The 22,396-nt window shown below is 43.0% G+C and overlaps 3 protein-coding genes and 1 long non-coding RNA gene across 4 annotated transcripts; 1 reads left to right on the top strand and 3 right to left on the bottom strand.

The window, feature by feature from the left end:
- Positions 1-1,802: 1,802 nt before the first annotated feature.
- LOC109468048 (methionine adenosyltransferase 2 subunit beta-like) lies at positions 1,803-5,620 on the bottom strand. Its single transcript, XM_019766269.1, has 6 exons — positions 5,549-5,620; positions 4,716-4,904; positions 4,430-4,544; positions 3,924-4,076; positions 3,408-3,601; positions 1,803-2,921 (listed from the first exon to the last, which is right to left on the bottom strand). Exons 2-6 carry the CDS (start codon positions 4,893-4,895, stop codon positions 2,667-2,669), a joined length of 897 nt encoding a protein of 298 aa, XP_019621828.1. The 5' UTR covers positions 4,896-4,904; positions 5,549-5,620; the 3' UTR covers positions 1,803-2,666.
- A 742-nt stretch (positions 5,621-6,362) lies between these two features.
- LOC109468049 lies at positions 6,363-16,511 on the top strand. Its single transcript, XM_019766270.1, has 18 exons — positions 6,363-6,872; positions 7,598-7,782; positions 8,046-8,179; positions 8,660-8,832; positions 9,210-9,415; positions 9,691-9,852; positions 10,156-10,316; positions 10,643-10,840; positions 11,149-11,249; positions 11,608-11,726; positions 12,153-12,292; positions 13,212-13,373; positions 13,785-13,856; positions 14,115-14,250; positions 14,758-14,897; positions 15,122-15,244; positions 15,906-16,040; positions 16,330-16,511. The coding sequence occupies exons 1-18, from the start codon at positions 6,787-6,789 to the stop codon at positions 16,423-16,425; spliced, it is 2,529 nt and encodes an 842-aa protein (XP_019621829.1). The 5' UTR covers positions 6,363-6,786; the 3' UTR covers positions 16,426-16,511.
- An 821-nt stretch (positions 16,512-17,332) lies between these two features.
- On the bottom strand, positions 17,333-20,002 carry LOC109467728 (the record flags this gene model as incomplete). The annotated part of the gene is made up of 3 exons (XM_019765779.1): positions 17,333-18,879; positions 19,377-19,481; positions 19,723-20,002. Coding segments are annotated over 3 exons (1,932 nt in total), but the record flags the coding sequence as incomplete, so codon positions are not given.
- A 234-nt stretch (positions 20,003-20,236) lies between these two features.
- Positions 20,237-21,492, bottom strand: LOC109467795. The gene is made up of 3 exons (XR_002140104.1): positions 21,419-21,492; positions 20,553-20,724; positions 20,237-20,341 (listed from the first exon to the last, which is right to left on the bottom strand). It is a non-coding gene; the product is annotated as an uncharacterized LOC109467795 (long non-coding RNA).
- Between the last annotated feature and the right edge of the window lie 904 nt (positions 21,493-22,396).

Raw genomic sequence — 22,396 nt, 5'->3', positions numbered from 1 at the left:
GATCTGTCAAAGAGCAATTTCAACCAATTAGCCTCCAAAGCTAAAAAGGGTCACGTGAATGGTATGTGTGTTAAGCCCTGCACATGTCCTTGTTATGGGTAGTATTTTTTTTTTACAAATTAATGAAAAAATAAATCAATTTTTTTGCCTAGCCTGTATTGGCTTCAAAGACACTAAAAGAAAATGTAGGAAAAATTTTACATAAATCAAGAGACCAGTCATACAGATTGACATGTACTTAATGCTGAACAACATAAAATATACTGATTACAATTGTAGACGGGCATACAAAATTAACAATCATTGTACAACTACATGTAACGATTCATAGATATAAACAATCTGAATCCATGTACAATGTACATGTATGAACAGAGATTTCACCAACAATAACTACAGTTGAGAGAAACAAATTTAAAAGAGCTGCAGCAGGTACAGCAGTAACAAAAAAATCAAAAATTTCATACATGCGCTAATATCATTATCAAAATACATGTAGCTGTTAGTAGTTAGTCCCCATTGAAATGCCAAGAAATGTCCAAGCAATCCTATGGATAGCCTTTGATAGAATTAACCACCCAAAATTGATCAATTAAGTGGTAGATTGTGGGTACATACAAAATGTACATGTACGTCAGTTACATGTATGTAACCATCTCCAACCATTCAGTCTGTCTAATATCACGGAAAACCTCAGTTTCATTTGGATACCCACAAGCGTAATTTACGCCCCATTCTCTTTTTGAATTTATGTAAACGATGCCCTTCAAGTCACTGGTTTGTACTGTTACAAATACATGTGTATGTTGACTACCTTCCTATTGGTGAAAGCAGACTGCTTTATGAACCCAGTCTTATTCAACAAATTTTTGATTAAGTGAAAGTCTAGGCGTCCAAAAACGAATGATTTTGAAAGATAAGGTAATGATAATCTCTGCCAATGATAAGCCCCCAGAATACTAGCCTCTACCAGGCTTCGGGAGGCGGCAGGAAAGAGTAGAAATTGGCCAAAAAGAGAGAGAAAATGCAGGGGGAGTTGGTCTGCTAGAGACTATTGTTTGCCACACGCGGTCCCAGGTAACGTTACAATGTATATCTGCTACAATGACACCCTTCCTACTTACAGTATGTCTTCCCTCTCTCTAGATAAAGTGGATGGAAGATCTCAGTTTTGCTAGGTCTCTTCTCAATTCTCAGTTCAGATCCTGGTTACCCCCATTTTACTATAGTGTGTAGCTACATGTATGGTCTTAACGAGAACAGGTAAAGCCCTTGCCCCAAAAAGGAAACATAGAGATGCAAATTATAACTTTTTTTTTTACACATCAAAATTTCTGATAGATATAAGATGAAAACTTACCGAGAAACGGTGTCCTAAAGAACTGTATCCAGGCACAGGCTCTCGTAGATCAGCTCAAGTGGTCAAAGTCAGGCCAAGGAAGTCTTTTGGCTGTTGTGCCTTTCGTATCCAACGGTACGACTGCGCGGTTTGTTCCCCAACTTTACATGTATATATATGTGACCACACAGTTTCTGCTCCCTCAAGTGAGTAGAATTAGATTTTAGATTGTTGTGATTCTCATTATTCCAATGAGTCAGACTCTAGTATGTTTGGAAGAGATGAAAGTCAGGTTTCCACTGATGTGGACATTCCATGTAGGCCGTGTAGTGAAGGACAGTAATTGTTGCCAAAAAACAATGGCGTTTTCATCACAGTACAAAGCCCCTTGATTATACATTTTGTAAGTGATTGTTTTAGCGGCCTTGCAGTGCTTGAAATAATCATGATTGCTTAGAGACGAAAGAAAACATGCACAAAAATTCTCCTTTGTAGTTTTTGATTAACTTTTCTGCCTCTGGTTAACAATTTTATTTTGTTCTTTCATCATGGCTTAAATATTATTACTTTCACTAATGTAGGGTTTGAGAATTTGATCCACTAACAGGAAAAATGATTGAGAAAATCGATTTTGCACTGGACATCTTACACCTGTTGGATCAAATGTGTAACCCTTTACGTCACCAAATGCCGCAAAATATGCAGGTCAGCTCTAATGCTGATATTGTTTCTAAGTTTCTAATGCTAGTAGCTTTTGAGCTTTAGAGCTTAAGAGCTGTTGTTATTCGTTGCCAAAGAGCAGTACCGTACAGTACATGTATTTTAATAGGACCTGGTGTTTCGGCTTCTTTCCTGATTGAGAGGCCCATTTGGCCAGACTGTCTTATTGTCTTGGATGTCTGACATATCAAAGTAAAAATCATGGTACAGCTAGACGTGATAGGAATAGCGGTCTGTAAGGAAGCCTGAAGCTTAACTTTTTTTCAAGCGTTGTAACATTTTGAAATCAGCGCAGTACAAACCAACACCTTTGTTTATTGCAAACCCTCAATATTCAACTTTCTCTGTCATTGCTGCTTTTTTCAAAAAGTACTTTTTTTATGGAAATACATTTGTAGCTCTCATTAAAAGCATTCAGTTCTCATTGCCTACCATCATCATTGCATATATTTTGTAGATTTTTCACAAAGACAGATATGTAGCTTGCAATTACTTCTTTGGGAATGAATTACTTCTATGGAAATAGTTGACAAGCTTTTATTGCTTGCCTGCATATACTTTATAGATTTTTGACAAAGGCAGATACTAGTACTAGCTGCACCAACAATTACTTCTTCAGGAAAGGCTGCAGCACTTCCTTAATGCTCTCCTTAAAAGGTCTAGTCTTCCCGATCCCAAGCTCCTGGAGTCTTGAGACGTCCAGGTGTGCGTTGTAAGGACGAGGGGCTCCTCCTGAAGGCTCCTTGTCGGCCAGCAGGTGAGAGGAGGGGAGGTTGAACACCTCTGCCATGGTGACGGCCATCGTGTACTTGGTCATCTCCTCGTCTCCACTCCAGTGGAAAACACCCAGTAGGCTGGGATCCTGCACAAAGGAGTGATATTCTGTGTTACACACAATCTCTTGATTGAAGTTAAGATGACGCTATATGTAGAAAGATGACATTCGCAAAGCAAATGCATAATGTTTATCTTCACATGGTCTAGACAAACAAATACTTACTGTTTACTCTTACTAATAATAACACATTCATATAATTACTAGTATATACAGTGACCAGCCCCTACAACTCTATCCTGCCACTTACGTAATATAAGCTGACAGCAAAAGGTGATTGCTACAGCACCAGTTACCATGGTAAGAGGCATTTAGTCATGTCATTGACTGGAGTTTGTAGAAGAAGAATAAATAAACAAAAATACTATATTTTCCTTGTGTGAAGGTAAACATAAACACAAGACTGGGACAGAAACTTGCATCTGACCACTGTATTTTCACTCTTCATCACTATGAAATATTCGGATCCGATAAGATCTCTGATCGGACCCCTGTTTGGACTGTATTCCTCACCTGTAGTCTTTTCTCTGCCAGCTGCCTGCAGACCACAGCGATATCGCCCACGTGTGTCGGGTACCTCCTCTCATAGTCCGACATCTTGGCTGTCTTTTCTGAGTTCTGCACAGCGCTGAAGAGAACTGTTACTGCACTCTCGTCGACCGTCTCTATAGGTCCATACAGGATGGGCACTCTTAGCACAGCACCATCTGATAGGGAAACAGAATGTACCTTAAAGGTATCTGAAATTGTGTGCTTGGTTTAGCTTAGCCATAGTCACATTATATTATTCACATTCATTAGACTTTCGGGTTGGCAAGATCTTGTGCTCAGGGTTTACATGCATAATATGAAGATTTTGGGTTCAAATCCCTGGTATACCCTAGTGTCACATGCCATTTACCTGTGGTAGGCACTTCACAGCTATTTCCTCATGCAACTCAGGTGCAAATGAGTGACACAGTCAGGATTCAAACTCATGATCTCTTGGTCCAGTGGACTACACATGCTACTCCATTGATGTGTCCTTACCTTTGGCCACCTCCAGGGCTGTCCTCTCCCCAGCCAGCTTACTGATGCCGTATTTGTTGAGGGGATTTGGAGGGTCCGTCACCTTGTGGGGCGGAGACTTTCCGTCAAACACGTAGTCAGTGCTGATGAACACCAGGAAGGCACCAACATCAACTGAAATGGATCCAAACTTTTGCTACGTTGTGCATGGCATGCAGTGTGTCAATGAACCACTAGTAAAGTTCAGGAGGATTCTTTAGGAATTAAGTCAAAGTTGAATCAAATTTGACTCCCCAACACTGCTGACCTACTTCTAACCACCAGCCAACCATGGCTGAACCTCGCATCCACACCTAAATGTTTTAAACATTTTGAAACATTTGGCTGGTACAGCCAAACAGTAACCAACTTCACCAAACACCAGCCAACCACAACCGACCTTGCTCCCAACCTACCCCTAAACATGGATGCGGGGAGTTTGGGAGGCCACATTTTGCTACAATGTACATGTGTGACAGGGGCTTTACCTGCAGCCTGTGCTACCGTCCTTGTCACGTCCACATTCAGCACCCTTGTTGCCTCTTCATCCTTCTCCACCACATCAGGCCTTCTCTGGGCAGCAGAATGGATCAGGACGTCCGGCTGGAAAACAGCACATAGTTACTTCACCCCCTCAGACGAGAAGAACGGATTTGTCCAACAGGTTGCTTAATGAGGAAGATCTGGAGTAGATCAGAATATCTCAGATGATTTTGTACGACAAACCTAGAAACAAACATTAAATGCGGTCCATCATACACGTTGCATGCATACCTTGAATTCCTGTACAGTCTCCCTGACAGCTGCCGGGTCCCGCAGGTCCACCTTCTTCAGACTCCCCCCCGCCCGGGAGTAGGCCAGTCCGAGTACCTCCCATCCTGTTGCGCCCTGGAACTCCTGCATCAGTGCACGGCCCAGGAGGCCGGACGCACCTGTGATCAGCACTCGGCCCATGGTGGGGTGCTGTACAACAACAAAGAAGAAAGTGAAGTACTGTTCCACTGTTCCTGCCTTGTTAGTGTGTATACATGTGTGTATGTCCGTATGTAAAATTGTGTGTGTGTGTGTGTGTGTGTGTGTGTGTGTGTGTTGCTGATCTACATGAAAGGGTGAAGTCTGCCATCTCTGATGCCATCACATAGTCACTAAGAGCTGGGTGACGACCGTGTTTTGTCGTGATTGAAGCAATACATTGTGTAATTTGTAAATGTAACGTCACATGGCTAGCAAGTTTTAAGTTTGACTCGGATACATGGGGGAGTTGTTGACAGAGGCACCTACAGTGTTGAGCTTTCATCGTTAATGATTCGTCACAGTTGTGTAGATCATACTTTAATAACACTGAGGTTTCGGCCGAGCGCCCTGACAAGTACATCTGTAGGCTAGCCCATGGAACAACGAGGTAAAATATCGACATACTCCACAAAAAGGGGAGGGGGGTGGCTTGTGCACATGCAACTCATGTGCGTCAGACCCCTTCTTGTACACGACAGTAGTTTCAAATCTAACGTTACTGTATTAGAAAGATGTCTCTTGTGTATGATAATATTATCAATCCTATGTTCATGGGGAAACAGGAGACAGCATCAAGGTGTAGACGTACGTACCTTTCACAAGTGGACCAGCAAAGCTTTGCAGAGCACTTCCGGGTATGGGACCTTTGACCTTTTAAATGATTATGAGCGCGAATTTTGAAATCATGCTGTTTCGTGATCAGGGCCCAGAAGAAATATCACTTGACAGGGACCTAATCTATCTGGAATACTAGTAGTTAGAGAATGGCATGCATATGTGGTACGTATCTATACATCTGTTACCGAAGTATCAGATACGCTTAAAACCACCTTTTGGCAGTGTGATGCAATAATGCACGAAGTTCTCTATTCACAATCACAACGTCCGTTTCGATTACTCTCCAAGCAGAGGTTGATGGTGGAAGATCATTTGCTTTTTTATATATCATATATGGCCCTTTTTGTCGCTTCCACCACCAACGGTAAAAATGGGTCATATAAAAAGCAAACGGTCTTCCACCATCAACCTCTGCTTGGAGAGTACGTTTCGATGGCCGTCTGTCGTCTTCAGCAGGCCAGTAATGACATTAGTAACAGGCTAGCCTGTCAATAGTCAATAGTTTAACATTATAACTTATAATTAAAACTTTTCCGCACTCGAGGCTGTATTTATCAACACTACACAAAACACTAAGTACATCCAGGTGAGAGGTGAGTGAATATAGCGAACTTTATACTTTGTCCTTTGTATCAAGAGTTCATCTGATCACCAAATAATCCCGTAGGGAAATATTTGTCCACGGCTCCGACTAGGTGTTGTGTAAATTCTACATGCTATCAGTGCCACTGTTTGATTCTCTGGGTCACAGATCGCTAGCCTGGTTACTATTCTCCACAGGCTGACCTTTAGGGGTGTTTTACCTGCCCCAGTACTACTAAGCATAGGCCTCTCCTGACATTTTAGATCTTCTAATTTCCAGTCGAACTCTCTGAGTAAATTTTCGGCAAAAAGCGTCCCCGTAAAACACCTCGGCATGTGCTAATGAACCTGGACAGACGGGCAGTATTCCCAGCAACGTAGAGATACCGGAGAGCCTAATCAGATGGTCTGGCTGCCAGGCTATCGCTCTCTTGAATTGCACCAAAAGTTGACAAACCCCGGGGTGAAGGAAGTATTTTTAGCTGCGTGTGTCACGTCGGCCTTGGTCATTGAGTGGTGAGCAGGTGTCTAGAGCACAGTGGAGCACTCGCTGCCACCAAATACAGCTAGTAGGCGCATCATCATTAGGTATACGGACACACAGAGAGTGCAGTAACAGTAGCGGGAAGAGATGAGACTACCGGTGTTGTTTGCTGGCCTGATGCTAAATGTGTTCCTGGTAGGAGGGCGCCGGGCACGGGCAGACACTCTACCGAGGTGAGTCAGTCTCAAGCCAAAGTTTATTTCTGCACAACAATGAATGAATTGATATGAATGATGAGGTGGGGTTGTGTGGCGTAACGACAGAGCGAGCGTTCGGCTCTGAACCAAGAGGGCCACCCCGAGTTCGAATCCAGCCATGCACCCAACCTTGTGACCTTGGGAAAGGCACTTAACACGATTTCTCCACTTAACTCAGGTAAAATGTCCTCTGCGTTGGTGGCGGCATAAACCCACGTGTGCCTTCACCATGCCATGTGGTAATTGTTGGAATAAAAAAAGAATATGAATGAATGATCGATCGATCGATCTTTGTTGCATATGGGCTAAATAGCCTAAATGCAGGATTTCTACCCTCGGAACAGAGTCTAAAGATAATGAGTTGATATTAAACAAGGGAGAGCCAAAACGAGTATTATAGCGTTTTAACTGATGTTAACATGTATACAGTGTTAAAATCTATCGTTTAAAATAATAACAGGTGCAATGTAAGGCAGTACTCTGTATAAAATTACTAGTAGAGTCTAAATGTACGTTGATTCTACGATGTGATATTGAGAGAAGACACACGGCACAGTGTAAGGCAAAGCGTACACGTACATGCGGCCCTGAATGGGGCCGGGGCTCTATATTTTTGGTAAAAATTTATTGTGGAAAGATTAGCGTATTGTCACTTTGAATTTCCCACATTCAATCAAAATAGAACTTTGGACCCATTTTAGCACGCTACCTTGTGACGTCAACGACCATTTGCACACGTGCTTGTGCTCGAATCCAGAGTACCATGTGCGACGCATGCGCAGATCACTGTGGGTGTCAACTACCGTCTGGGACCTGTCTCCCACCAGCGGTCACGCACGCGCACTGTGGAAATTGCAGCGGTATCTACATGGCCACAACAACCAAGGTAAGATGATAGTAAAGTTTCAAATTTTAAAATCAATCAAATTCGTTGTTTAGAGTTCAAGCCTTTGTTCCAACATGTTGGATTGTTCTCACTTGGAGCTTTCGACCAGTCACTCTTCTCTTCTTCAATAGACTGACCCAGTGAGACTTGTCACGTGGCTTCTCGGAAGTGTGACGTCAACACTGGGCAGTCTGTCGACAACGGAGGACTACCAAGAACACAGAAACTTCGAAGTATCATACCGCATTTCTACCGTTTTCCAGGTTTGAGGATAATGAGGGAAGGTCCGCTGACAACACAAACCTACGCACCGACCGTCTTCCTGCGGGAGGTAACGGTGTCCCTGCCCCTCCCCCGGGACAAGTGGAACAGTCCACCTGTGCCCGAGGACCCAACGGTTAGTTCACAACCGCAGATAATTTTGTAAGAGATAGTGTTAGACTGTAAGGTTTGATCCACTCACACCGGGAAGTACCCTTTACTCTTTTCGATAACTGTGGTGGGTACTTTAACGTGCTCCAAGCGTGGCTCTCAAACACAGGACCTTCGGCTTTACGTGTCATCCGAGAGGACGGCCCTATCCGAAGCTGGGTACTCATTTTCCTCTGAGTCGAGTGAAGATATAAGTTTGAAATGCCTTTCCAAAGGGCATGGCATTGGGGCCTACCCAGCAGTTTTTTTATTAGCGTTAAACAAAGAAGAAGGACAATGTGACGCACACTCAAGTTACAACAACGTTACAAGTTTGTTACGCCACATCCACACAAAACGACAAGTGATGTGTACCCAGCATTGGGACCTACCCAGCATTCGAACCCAAACCTTTTTTAATTCCAAAACGACAACCGTTAACCACAAACCCACCTTGCCACCTTAGGTTGTCCTAGACATTATCCCGGAGACGGTCCTGTATGTGAAGTCGTTCCGGAGAAAAGGAGACCCGAGGTTCAGCGCCGAGCGGGAGGCTCAAAAACTGCTTCATCTTCTGATAACCAACGGGGAACCGATCGTTCGGAGGGATGGCTATTACTACATACTTCAACATGACAGGTACAGTAACAGTCAAACCTGTCTATAGTGACCACTGTAGGAACTTAAGGAAAATGGTCGCCAAGGCCAGTATAGAGTTGCTATAGAGTAGGCGGTAGAGTAGGCGGTACGTATACAGAGTTGGTCAATGTTTGACCAATAGGCTGGCAAATGGTCAATAGGCTTGTGGTGGTTTAAATTTTTACTTCCAAGTTTTGGCATGGTACAGGTAATTGCAGTCAAGGATTTGGCATGCAACACTTTAAAATTATAAAATTTGGGACTTTTGGACTATTGTCATACCATACATTTTCGGCTCGGAATTGTGTTAACAAAACTTCCTTCACGTCAATTTTTGGCATATTGACATCTCAACAACTGCATTCATTTATCAACAGCAATACCTTATCACGACGCTATGAGGTGGCCATCTTCGCCACAAATGCCGAGCTGGACGAGTTTTATCGCGGGACGGACGGGCCGGAGGGCCGAATGCTCCGACTGCCCAGGTGCCTTCGCCACAGCGAGCGTTTGTGGTCGTCAGGGGGCGCTTCTATCAACGCGGATTTGGTGCGGCGGGACTGTGGCACGACGTTCTGCTACGGTGAGGACAATGATGATAGTTATGTTTACCTTCTACAAAAAACATATTGCTTTTACTTTGTTTCTTATTCCCCTCTTCCTCTTCTTCTCCAAACATGCAAGGTCAATGACTTGGATCAGATTGATGCCATCATAGTAACTGGTGCTGAGTCATGGCCAAAACATAGTTTGTCTATGTCTTGCTGTGTAATGTATCTCCCCTCTCCCACTCAATACAGTTTTGTAAGTTTCGCCAGAGGGGGTAAAGTCTGACTGCTGTGTTGTTGTTTCTCCAAGGCCCAGATTGTCCTACGTACACCGTCCAGAGTAAGGACAGACACGGTGTCGAGCGGCGTTCTTACCCGACCGTCGGGCCGTTCCTGCGTGCCGACCTGCTAACGTGCCAGTTCGAACGCGCCAGACAACAAGGACAGAAGGTCATGTTCCAGAAGTTAAAAGGTATCGGCTTACATTAGAAGGAAAATTCATATGAGTTGGTAAAGCTAATAATGAGAAATGAACTGTTCTCCAACTAAAAAAAATTGAGTCACCGGAATTTCTGACCCATGTGAGGGGTTGAGATTCTGGACACTGAATGGGGCTATCTTATGAGAGGAATGGAGACCATCTATACCTGCTGAATATTGCCTAGTGACATTCCACGTTCGTGAAATAAAAGTTTTTTTACACAACGAAATGTTCTTTTTACCTGAAGTAGACCCCTTCAGGCCCCTTTTCACTCAGGAAATCTGTTTATTCCAGAGGAAGGTCTGACGTCACCAGGGAGGAACTTTTCTCGCTTCTCGCCGGTTGTAACGAGGGTTGTCCAGTCGGGGCCGCGGGGAGGGCCGTGCAGCCGTACCTACATGTCCTATCTACCTGTACCGAGGGACGTCATCAGGGGAGTGGCACGGGGGAAAGCAGTGAGAGAAAATTTGTTCGATATACTAGTACTGCATACACACATAAGTACTAGTATCTAATACCAGCCCAGAAAAGAACAAGAGATAGTTATTCTTTCAAGTGCCAGAGTTATCAACCAAGGATTGAGGTGTTAAAAAAAACGGTATTTTCCTAGAACTTGATTGACAGACAATTTAAGCCACCTGAAGATGACCCACCTTGGGTAGTATGTGGAGGAATTCAGGAAGTTGTTGACGATTAAATCACATCATACAATTACCTCCACCGTTGCAAACTCTTAAATACTTTCCGGAGGTCTAAAATCCCCAATTTCTTGTTGCCATAGGAAAGTTTTGGCTCTAGCTGCCGTGACCTCTCCGGGTACGTGATGTGTTTCGGCGGGACGGGCAGCGCGGAAGAGTCGTTGGAAGCAGGACGGAAACTGACCAGGATTCTGACTGACCGGAAAGATCCATTCTCTGACCACACCATGATGGCGGTGGAGTACAACGTACAATCTCGTGTCTTTGACAGACACAACGAGGTAAGTGTACAGGGCATTATCGAACTCACGTAACATGTACTAGATCAATGTGACTAGAATACTTTTTACTTGGAACCGCACATCTCACTATTGTTGTAACAATATCTGTGTATGTCAGAATTACTTTACGTTTGGGACCGAATTGTTAGCTTCAGTGCACAGTTACCCAACTATAACTGCCCTAAGATGATAAACAGTCATCGAAATGTCGGTTCTTGTTAAATATGTGGCTGTGAATAAAGAATATTGCTATTCAATAAAGATGTCTGTAATTAGATATTTACGGTGTCGTATTTTGTCTTGTTTAGGTGTTTATGGAGGCCATGGACAGTGAGAGACAGTGTCTCCACACAGGCAGTACCGGTACATACAACCACCACAACCTCGATTTTACTCTTCACAAAGACTGGTATGAAGACTGTTCAATAAAGGTTGTTCTGGGCATACCTCTGGTTTTGGTAGAAAGTTGAGGTTGCACGGGTAAGATAGCACATACCACTTAGGCATTTGAATACGATAGGGTCGCAGGAATTCGAAGTGAGGGGGAATGATGAAACCACAGACTGACCGGAATATCAAGGCGGAGGTCAAATTGGTCTCCGTATAGGTTGGGATTTTACCTAATTCTCTATCTTTAGTTTTCTACTATTCTCATGTCTGATGCCTTATGGAAGAAAGTTGAAAATGCATATGCTGAATCAGCGAAAAATTCTGAAGAAATTCACTCAACTTCTCAAGAATTTCAAACAACTCATGCTTTCTTGTAGGTTTGAAGAACCGGACATTACGAGCCTCCATCTGCAGCACCCGTGTACCAGAACCCGCTGTCCACTCCACAGGGTCACTCGGACGTTCGACCACTTTAAAGAAACCCACTTCCTCAACAGTACGTAAAGCTCCTGTCACACACAGCCGACCGTGGCCTTTTGACCTTGGATCTGATTATGGTAGGGAGTTAGTCGTACGCAAGGTCGTCTGTGGTTGGAAGGTGATCGCCGAGGTTGCATGTTGGTCTTCAAAACTTGCATTGTTTGTCTTACTTTGTTCTGCTCTGTTATTCTCACAATTTTTTTAATTTTTCCTCCTCTTCTCTCTCCTTCCTTTTCTTCCTTACTGACTTCGTTCTTTCTTCCTTCCCTTCCCTTTATCCATCTATTCTTTATTCTTTCTATCCTTCCCATTTTTTCAACCTGCCCTGAAGTTAAGTGATATATTGTTACTCATTGGCCACTCTTATGAAGACAGCAACGAAACTGCAAATAAAGTATAATAATATACAACTAAATTGTCTGATTTCTCCACCAAACATTAGCCAGGTGGGTGTGTACCCAGGAGCGGTCGTGTGAGGCGGCGTCAGGACGGGACAAGGCGATGAGCGGCCTGCTGTACTACATCAACGGCAGGAACGACGACAGGACTGCGATAGACATGCTGCAACCCGTCTTAACTATCGTTAGTATCTTGATTAAGGTGATGCTTGTGCGCGCACGTGTGTGTCTACGTGTGTGTGTGTGTGTGTGTGTGTGTGTGTGTGTGTGTGTGTGTGTGTGTGCGTGTGTGTATGTATGTATGTATGTATGTATGTATGTATGTATGTATGTATTAGTGTCTACGCGCGCGCGTGTGTGTGTGTGTGCGTGCAGAAACTGGACAAATAGAATGTTTACGGCACTCATGTTGCAGCACAACGTGACGGAAGTCGGTTCTCCCGCCTGCGACAAAATGTTCACAGTGTGTCTCCCCCTGCCGACCACTTACCATAACAGCCCTCCCAGACCCGTGGACACACAGGTTAGTTCATAGTGGAAGTGGTATCGAACCAGTTTAGGTCAATGAAGAGCTAATTTTCCACTCGTTGTGACAGTAACGGTGCTAGTTACAGTATATAACGTGTAACCTAGGTTTCAGTGCCAAGGACAGTGCCTGCACCGTATGGTGTTCACGAAGTAGTTTAACTCACTCGAAACAGTTTAGCTCACAGAAGAGCTGCTCTTCCATTGGTTATGACAAAAAACCGCTATGTACAGTATATAACGTTACAGCTACATTGTAACCTAGTTTTCAGTATCAAGGACATCGACGACACAACGCGGTTTTAAAGTAAACGTGATCTCAAAAAGCTTGACTCACTAAGGAACTTGTCTTCCTTATCTATATCACGCATGCAGAGTGTGTATAGTATTTACAGGTTCATTGCACTGTACGATTCTATTTCAAGAACACAATGACAATGAACAGTGGGGCACTTCCTGAATGAATGCTTGCCAGTTGAGCGGCAACGGTTCGGTTTCGAATTCCCAACCTTTAGATCAAGAAGCAATGGCAACTACACTCGCATAACCTAGGAAATGACAATATAATTTTATTCCAGGTGTACGTGTCTGAACCCGTTGAAGACGTGAAATTTTTCAGCCTACATTTTAACACCAGGGCGGCTGGCTTGTCACGGGACCTGTACGTGTCCGAGTTAGCTCACAACGTCACAAGAGAGATAAACTCTATGCCGGACCACTTTGACGTAGGGTATGAAAAGGTGAGCCATACATTCAGAACCATCCCCAACTGACCACGTCTGGCTGAAGTTCGTGAGCAGTCTGACCAGATTTAGGCCACGCCCACTTTTCTATACGAAACTACTAGTAATCAAACTTTAGTTAAATTCTAGTCCACTACCCTCTCAAAACACACTCAAAATGCTCCTACTTCCTAACACCAGCCAACCACAGCCGACCTTGCTCCCGACCTGATTCGCTCTTTGTCTATGAAATTCGTTGAAGGATCTGTCAAGGTAAGGACCCGGCTAGTGGAAATGGAGTGTTACTATTTTTGTACTTTTCCTCTTGAAACTGCCGACAGCAAATTAAATCTAACGTTCTGATGATTTGCTAATTCAGCACCTCTACCTTTAACAAATTGTACTGCATCCATCTTTCTTCTGTCTTAGGAAATCATAGCCGAGCTGCTGTACACGACGGCAGAAGAAGAAGAGTGGCACGAGCTTGCTATCTTCAGAAAGGTAAGGCACGAACGTGCGAGTAGCATACCGTTCTCAGTAGCACAACGCTTCCCGAGTTTACTCAATGCAAGGCCAACCGACTGTTTTGGGATAGTCCACCTGTATCCAGACCGTGCCTAGAACAAATTTACGTTCTTGGATACACGGATGAGCTCTGTCTTTCAATACCAATTCCAACAACAACCCACTGCTCTTACAGACTCTTAAAGGCCATGAGGCTACCTTAATTTACCTTTATTATTTTTCCTTGTTTGACAGTTACCCACACAGCTGTTCCTCCTAGCGGACAGCCAAGCCGATGACGTACAGCATGACGTGTGTCAGAACGACGCGTGTTTTCTACACGAGAAAGTGCGAGACTGGGGCAGCTTCACGGAGTACAGGTTTAACATAGGTAACGTTAACGGTATTGTTATAGCAATAGAAAAGAGCCCTCCTTTTGTAGCAAAACGTACGGAAAACTGAAAAGAATTCACTATCAAGTGCCTGTTGAAGTTTGGCCAAAGAAGCACAGGAACTTTATAAACTTAGGAGCAGACTTGAGTGATATGTGCAGTGAATGTATGTGTGTGCATATGTTACGTTTGTATATACAGGAAAGTTGAAATAACGACTATAATCTAACACCCGTCGAAGTGTAAAGCCCCTGTCACACACAGCCGAAGTGGTAGTGGTCGGGGTGTTATCGGGGGTGAAATTTGACCAACATTTAACTCAAATTCGTCTCGATTCGTATAAAAAGTCAGCCCACCTTGGTTGGTTGCTGGTCGGGGGAAGATTCCGAATCTGTGATAGGAGCTTAACGTTAATTTCGGCTACAGTACCAATGAGAAGTAAAATCAGCACCAAGGAAAGACCCAGCCTATTTAAGAAATTTTATCTAGTTCTGTATCCCGTATAGGAAAGTGGGTTTGCACGAAAACAGCCGGGTGTGAGTCGGGCAACCCACGTGACGTGTTCCTGGCGCTGACGGCATATTTTGGCGGGAAGAACGTCGCCGGGATTCGGTTAGGGGACATGATGGCGCCCGTCGTCATGCAGGTGATTCTTCTCACGTTAGAATTGTTAGGTATAGCAGGTCGTTTCGTGTAGTACTAGTATAGTCAGCTGCCACAGTGCCACGTGCCTACGAAGCTGGTATTTTACACCAAATGCCAATTTTGGTTACTCTACCGGATGTACAGATAAAGATACAGTACAGTGTTCTATGCATTGCATTAGCATGCTATTGTCGCGTAAGACATAATAAGACCCTCTGTTTTCAGTACAAGAATGTCTCCAATGAGCATGAGCCGTTCACAGAAAGCTGCCAGGAGGAGCTGGAAGCTTGTGCGCCTCTTCCAAAATATTACCAGAGGAAGAACGCGCCTACACCGACCGAGCAAGGGGTAAGTTTAATAAAGTGCTTTGTACACGTAGATGACATTTTGGTGAACGTCCATCACCTTCGTTTGGGTAACGTTAATACGAACTGGTAATACTTAACACTGTAGCTAGGTGTCGCTGCTGCACTTGTGAAGAATGAGGTCCCGAATTAAAAGTGACTGTGTGTACATGTACATTGTACAAATGTATATCCAAAGTGGCGGCAAGGTTTAAGAACATCTCACAGTCACCCATCCGGGAACAATTTAGCTTTTGTGAATTTCTTGACAAGTTGCTTGATTAATGTGGGCCACGTCTGAATGCTATAAGTTATAGCATTCAGACGTATTAAGTCACAAGAACGTGTACGTCGAGTGGCCGCGGAGTTGGCCAATAAAGGCTATGCAAAAATGTGGAAGCAGTGCAAGTGAACTCGAAGAACAAATACAAAAGGCATGCAACCACAGAATTACCAAAGACCCATACATTGACATCTCGGTGTCAGCTTGCATCTTTTGATTGAGCTACGTATACAAGGACTGTAGCTGGAATCAGTTTGCAGTTGAACACGATTTCGATGAGCACGGGTCACGCAAATCAGGTGAGACTGAAACCTGGCAACGCTTAGAATGAACACCTCAGATGCTCCTGATGATGGTTGCTCACCACATGTCTTCCTCACAGTTGATGCTGAGACAGGTGGTCACACCAAGTATGTACATCATCAGACTGAAGGGCCATCTGATGTCAGCACAACTCAGCCTCCAACTGGAAACACTCAAGCACAAACTACAGGAGACGGGCTTACAGTTTGACAAGGTGTGTTCTTACTTCTGGCTTGTTTGCTTTTATTACGATTGTACGATTCTTCCTGGAGTTCATCCGGTATACTTATGGATGCACCCGATGACTTAGCTTCACCTGGCAAGGTGTTCTCATGGCAATAATCTAAAAACGCCTATTTCCTCACTCGAATAGGGATGATTAGTACATACCTTTGGTTATGGACATCCTCATGGTTGGAACGTAAAGCTAAAGGTCTTGTATTAGAAGAGACCTACAGCTTTTTAACCATCTTATAAAACCTGACGTGTATAAATCTTTGCAGGATGCGACTCTATTCTACACGTACGACCAACCTTTTACTCCCGAGGACCGGCGAGTGACGTACACCGGCTTCTGGAAGTTACAATCTGTGGGATGAGCATGGACTTACTATGTAGCTCACACCCTAACATTGTAACTTGTCTTTGGGGAAATGGGGTACAAACTGCATTTAGAAATGCATGACGTCAGACTACATTAAAAATTTCCATTTTGAAATTGCAAAGCTCATAGTCATAGAGCTCTAGGCAATTCTTAGTACATGATAAGTTTATTTTATGTCTTAAGAAAAACTTAATTATCATTTCTTCCTAAAACTCCAAAGCTTCCTTGAACTAAATGTTGTTACTTTTGTGCATTTTCTTGGCCATCTAACTATCCTTCAGATAGAATAACAACTCTTCCACAAACTTTACCAACTCATGATATAAACTGCGCCCCTCACACACATGTACACACACAGTTTCATCCAACCATGAAATCTGGTGCAGAACACCATCCACACACAGGCAAACATACCTGTCCCTGATGCTGAACACCATCCACACACAGGCAAACATACCTGTCCCTGGTGCTGAACACCATCAACACACATGCAGGCAAACATACCTGTCCTTGGTGCTGAACACCATCCACACACAGGCAAACATACCTGTCCCTGGTGCTGAACACCATCCACACACAGGCAAACACACCTGTCCCTGGTGCTGAACACCATCCACACACAGGCAAACACACCTGTCCCTGGTGCTGAACACAATCCACACACTCTATGTGAGAACCATCCATTCTGTTGGAACAAAAGTTTTACTTTCAACATGGAACTGCTAACACAGATGACATTGATGTTTTTTATTGCAGTTTTTTTGTTAACGAGACATTGTAGTGCTAAACTTGAGCCATTGACACATTTACAGTTTGTTACTAAAACAAACTACAAAGCAAAGTCTAATAGAAATATAACATCAAACAACTGTGAGATTGACAAAGGTTTCTGAAAATATTCTTCATAAATAGTCTTCATCATAACTTTCCATTGGAGTTATTGGCCATTCATACTCATACATCAGTTCATTATTATTAGACCTTTTTGTTGTAAGTTTCACTGGCCAGGATGATATATTCAAGACTGGATTGATGAAACTTACTGATTTTGTGATACCAGTTTGGAGATATGAAGAAAATGACCCATTAGATAGCACAGACTTTGCATAGCAACTTCCGTACTTGCCAGTAATTGGTCCCATATGAACACTGCTACGGGCAACAGTATGGGAGTGTCCTAATACACGAAAAAACATCTCTGTCAACTGCTTTTTAGTGGTGCCTTTGCAGTCTACAGGGTCATTTTCTGAAGACGCCAAGACTAACTGTTGTATCCTCTCTACTGCACGTACTGCTATTTCTAGAGCTGTCCAGAAATAGCGCTCTGCTGATTTCTCACTGTCCAGTGTGTCCATAACAGAATTAGTCACTATCCTATTCAAGGTAATTTCACATAGCCTGTTGTCAAATTTGATTAACGAATGTTTCTTTAAACATTCTGCCATCTCATAGTATGATTCTCCCTTAAAAGTGGGGTGTTCCCAGCCAGTCTCCTTACCTTTAAAGACATACATTGGCACTTTTTCTGCATGACTGAAAAACGAAAGCACAACCAGGAGGTCGTAAGCTTTTGGACACTCCTCCTGTAACATTATCACTTCATCAACTATTGGATTTTCACTCTTTCCATAGCCTGTCAGGTCTAGTCTAACTGATAGTACACTCAAAGAAAGCAGTGCTGAGGAATTATATGCTGAATAAGGTACACCATGGTTTAGATGCATCTCTCCTGCCTCCTTGTAGTAGTGGATTATAGCATGTGGTAGGTAGCCAAGGCCATGAACAATGTCTTGCAAATCCAAGTTGAAAATACGGGCACTCAGGCTTTGAAATAAATAATCAGTTTCTGCCCAACCCATGTCAGACTTATTTTGTGACTTGTAAAGCTGTATGGCAGCCTCTTCTGATAAAGGGTGCAACTTCAACATTGGGAGCTTCTCCAAGTGGGGAAGAGAAAGTTCTCGTCTGGACAGTAAGATCACATGAGAGCTAACGGTATATGCCGACTTGTCTGGTACAATCTTCAACATGTCAGTAGCATTCTTAGAAGTTTCTACATTGTCAAAAATGAAAAGAAACTTCCCTATATACTTTACAAGTAAAGTTTTGCTTAAGTATTCAGCCATCCATTCAAAATTTTTATCCCGATAGTCGTACACTATTGGATCGCAACCTTCTACTTTGCGCAACACATCAACGAATAGAAAGTTGGTTTGTTCGTATGATGTTATCCAAATGATGCCAGCTGAATAATTGTCGCTATTCCTATACATGTATTCCTTTACCAGTGCTGTTTTTCCTACCCCACTCAGGCCACTCACCAGACATACACTATTCTTCTCTAGGATTATGGTTAGATTTGCAATGTCTTCCTCTCTGCCAAATAAATGGGGCTTGGTCTTCATGGCAGCATCCTTGAGGATATACTTCGGATAGAGACATCTTTCATCTGAAAAGAGAAGGACATTATAATATAAACAAGTTAATTTTAGACTTCTTCATGTTGCTCCCCATTGGTACAAATGTTGACAATACTTATTCCATACCTGGATACTTGGATACTTTATTCAGTCCATTAGCTGTCGTACACAGCTAATCTTCCTGGACCGTAAAAACAAGGACATACAAACTACATAAAGGCTAACATCTAGTATTTACATTCAAGACCTATGTTCTTTACCGTATTACTGAATTATGAATAGATGAAGGAAATACCTTAAGTTTATTATATGTACAAGCTAAGTACAGTTATGGTGATAAAGCAGCTTGCTCTAGGTACAATTGCAGTGATATATGTAATGTGATATCTTACTACAACTGCAATGGTGAATTAGTAAATGGTATTTGTACTGGGCTGCCCTGGAGGCGCCACCATGTGATTCGAGGTGCTAACAAAGTTCAAAGACTGAGATCACTTTTGTGCATTGATGCACCTGAAAGCCTCACCTGTAGATTTTATCCACACAATCACCAGGACTGCAACAACAGCAACAACAGCAACAAGAATGCTAACCAGGATATACTTCCATGGAATTGATGCCCAAAGGCTCTCTAGAACAAGAAGAAACATTTCAATGCATTAAAATGCAATTCAACATTACATTGCTTACAGATTATGTAAACATATGACAGAAAAATCATGTCAGCAGCATACATTCATATGTGTGGTACCAAGCAAAACAAGTATCCTCAGACTAGCAATGATACACTCAGTAAAAAAAAAAAGATGTGTGTATCAAATCCACTTAATGTGAAACACATCATAAGTACTCAGAACTTTATCAACTCCTACCAGTCTTGGCCTCAATCACCACTTGTGGTCCCCGTAGCTCCCCGCTGACAACCCGGACTCGAGCGTCGTACTTAGTTCCAGCTCTCAGTCCATCTGTCCTGACAACGGTCTGATCGCAGCCCACTTCTTGACGCTGTACAGGCTCTTGGTCGTTGCCGTGTGCAAAAATGGCCACTTCCACCGACCCTCCTGGTATGGCGTCCAGCTGGTCCCAGGCCACCGTGAGGGAATCCCGGGTGGACGACTCTAACCGACAGTTTCTTGGTGTCGGAATCGCTGAAAACACAGAACCAGCCTTTCTTTACACCATTTATAGATTTTCTTTACTCCATTTATAGATTATGTCAATTGTGACCTGCAGTAAACTGTGTCTGTAGATACCACACAACTAGAATATATAACAAATATATTAGAATCAAGGTTGATACAAATATGTATAAGAATCCAACTATGTATTGTTCAAGATTGTGTCTTACCTCTCTGTACTTCTTCTTTTCCTGCAGTTCGAATCTCTTCTGCCAGGTGGTGATAGAACCTATCCAGCTGGTGCACGAAACCTTTTAACTCCTCTGGTCCTTTTCCTTTCAGAATGTCTAGCAGGGCCTCTGCTCTTTCTCGCCTATGAAAGTTATAACATGCTATAATAATGAAAAGGATTGACAGCATTTCTACATCTCATCCAGTTGTTCTTCACAATTCTTAGATCATGAATGTACTTTCCGATGATGGAGTGAAATATGCTGTATTTGCTTGCGAGCAAATGTCAGCCTTTCTAGAACGTGAACTTTTAATGGACAGACTTCACAAAACATGTTTTTTAAATACCTCACCTGGTTTTACATCCCCTTTTCACCTTGTCGTGTTCGTCGTCGTCCAAAACGCCATGTTGTAGAAGTTCGTTCATCATATATTGAGGGTCCAAGTCGCGCAGAAGGGCCGCTTTCTTAGCCCAGATCCGTGCCCACAGGTCGGCCATATTTCAGGAGATGGCTGAGATAGGATCTATAGAAACAAACGTATGATATAGGATCATGCACAGTGACATAAGATGGTTGTCTATGATGTAGTTTAACAACTACAGCTCCCCAGCTCCCCTCCCCCAATTTGGTCAAATGTCGTATTTGCATTGTAACTACCCTCCTACCAGTTTATTTGCCGTTGACCTGGTTTCCTATCGGGCGAAACCAGTACGGTCATCTTGTGAGTACATGTAACGTTACTCATAAAACAGTTTTATTTTTCTCCAGACTTCGACATGCTTATCGTCCTATTCATTTTAACAAAGAAAGCATGGTATGTGACCTTTTCTCCCTGCGAACATGTATCTAACGTTAATACTCTGTCAGCGATCTGTAGCGAAGAATTGTGCCATGGTGACCTTTACGTACTATCGTCCACTTTAATCTCATGCTTGTGGTCTACCTGAAGAACATAGTTCTGAAAAATTTGGAAGTGATAAAGGTATGGCAATATTGGATAAATGCTACCATGTTTAACAAACCGGATTCGGTAATGGATGCTGTTTTTGAAGGCACCCCACCACACAAGTGTATCGTTAAGCACGGCGTTAAGTTTGCGACTTTTAACTGTCTGTCTCTTCGACCGCCTATTTTAGGTTCATGACCTCTAAATTCATTACATACACAGTCTTAAGTTCAAGTTGGAAGGGTAAAAGATGTTTACCCCATGTACTTACCCTGCACAACTTGCATTAGCGAAGATAGTACTGAAGTTTGCGCGCACGGAGTCGGGGGTTTCCAACTCTTGTTTGACGAAGGCGGAATTTCTACGTGACATATGGTCATATGGTCCCGGATGTAGGTTAAAGGCGCTAACAAAGACTATACTAATAGCCTTCACCAAGCAAGGTTATGTTTTTGGTAATATTTGTATGTAACGTTATGTGTTTACCGCGATAACTCAAGATCCTTTGGGTGAATCGCCATGAAACTTGGAAGGCGAAATCAGAGGCACCACTGAACAAAAATACGATTTAAGACGTAACAGAAATACGAGAGGCGATTAAGCAGTTCTCAGCCTCAACTGGAGACAATGGGGGCGAGACTTCTCCTGGGATAGAACTGTATACTATCTGAAGTCTTCAAAAATAGTGTTTTTTTTTAATTCACGACCACTTGTTTAAAAAGAGCCGATGTGTCTATGACCGCCTGTCATCTTTATCAGGGCAATTATGACTGGTTCGCTGTCCACTGAAGTTATATCTTACTGGTTCTGTGCAATCATTCTGTGCATTCATCAGCCTGATGAAATTATTCACGGTACCAAGTGTTAAGTTTTTGCCCGCAGAAATGCAAATCTTGATATTCATTAAGTAGCACATGACTCAGGTGAGAAAATCAGCAGGTGAGGAGAAATTCACAAAATGGACCAGACAGACGCTCGTGCTGTGATCAAGTACTAGTACCTCACGGAAAAAGGAGACGATTTTCAAGGACATCGACATGGTCAAGACACATGGTGAGAACTCCGCTTCATATTATTTGACTTATCATTTATAAGTGAGTTGCTGACTTCACACATGGCAAGGAGAGCACAAAATTTTAAACTGGTGCATTGAATTTGAGGGAATATGTTGTGAAATGGTGTGTTGTTAGTAGCCTCTACCAGGCTTGAGGAGGCGGCTGGAAAGAGTAGAAATCGGCCAAAATAGAGA

Source organism: Branchiostoma belcheri, unplaced genomic scaffold (assembly GCF_001625305.1).
Source record: "Branchiostoma belcheri isolate BF01 breed outbred unplaced genomic scaffold, Haploidv18h27 scaffold19, whole genome shotgun sequence".
Lineage (NCBI taxonomy): Eukaryota > Metazoa > Chordata > Leptocardii > Amphioxiformes > Branchiostomatidae > Branchiostoma > Branchiostoma belcheri.
The sequence above is the reverse complement of the archived record's forward strand: the minus strand, read 5'-3'. Positions and strand labels throughout refer to the sequence as shown.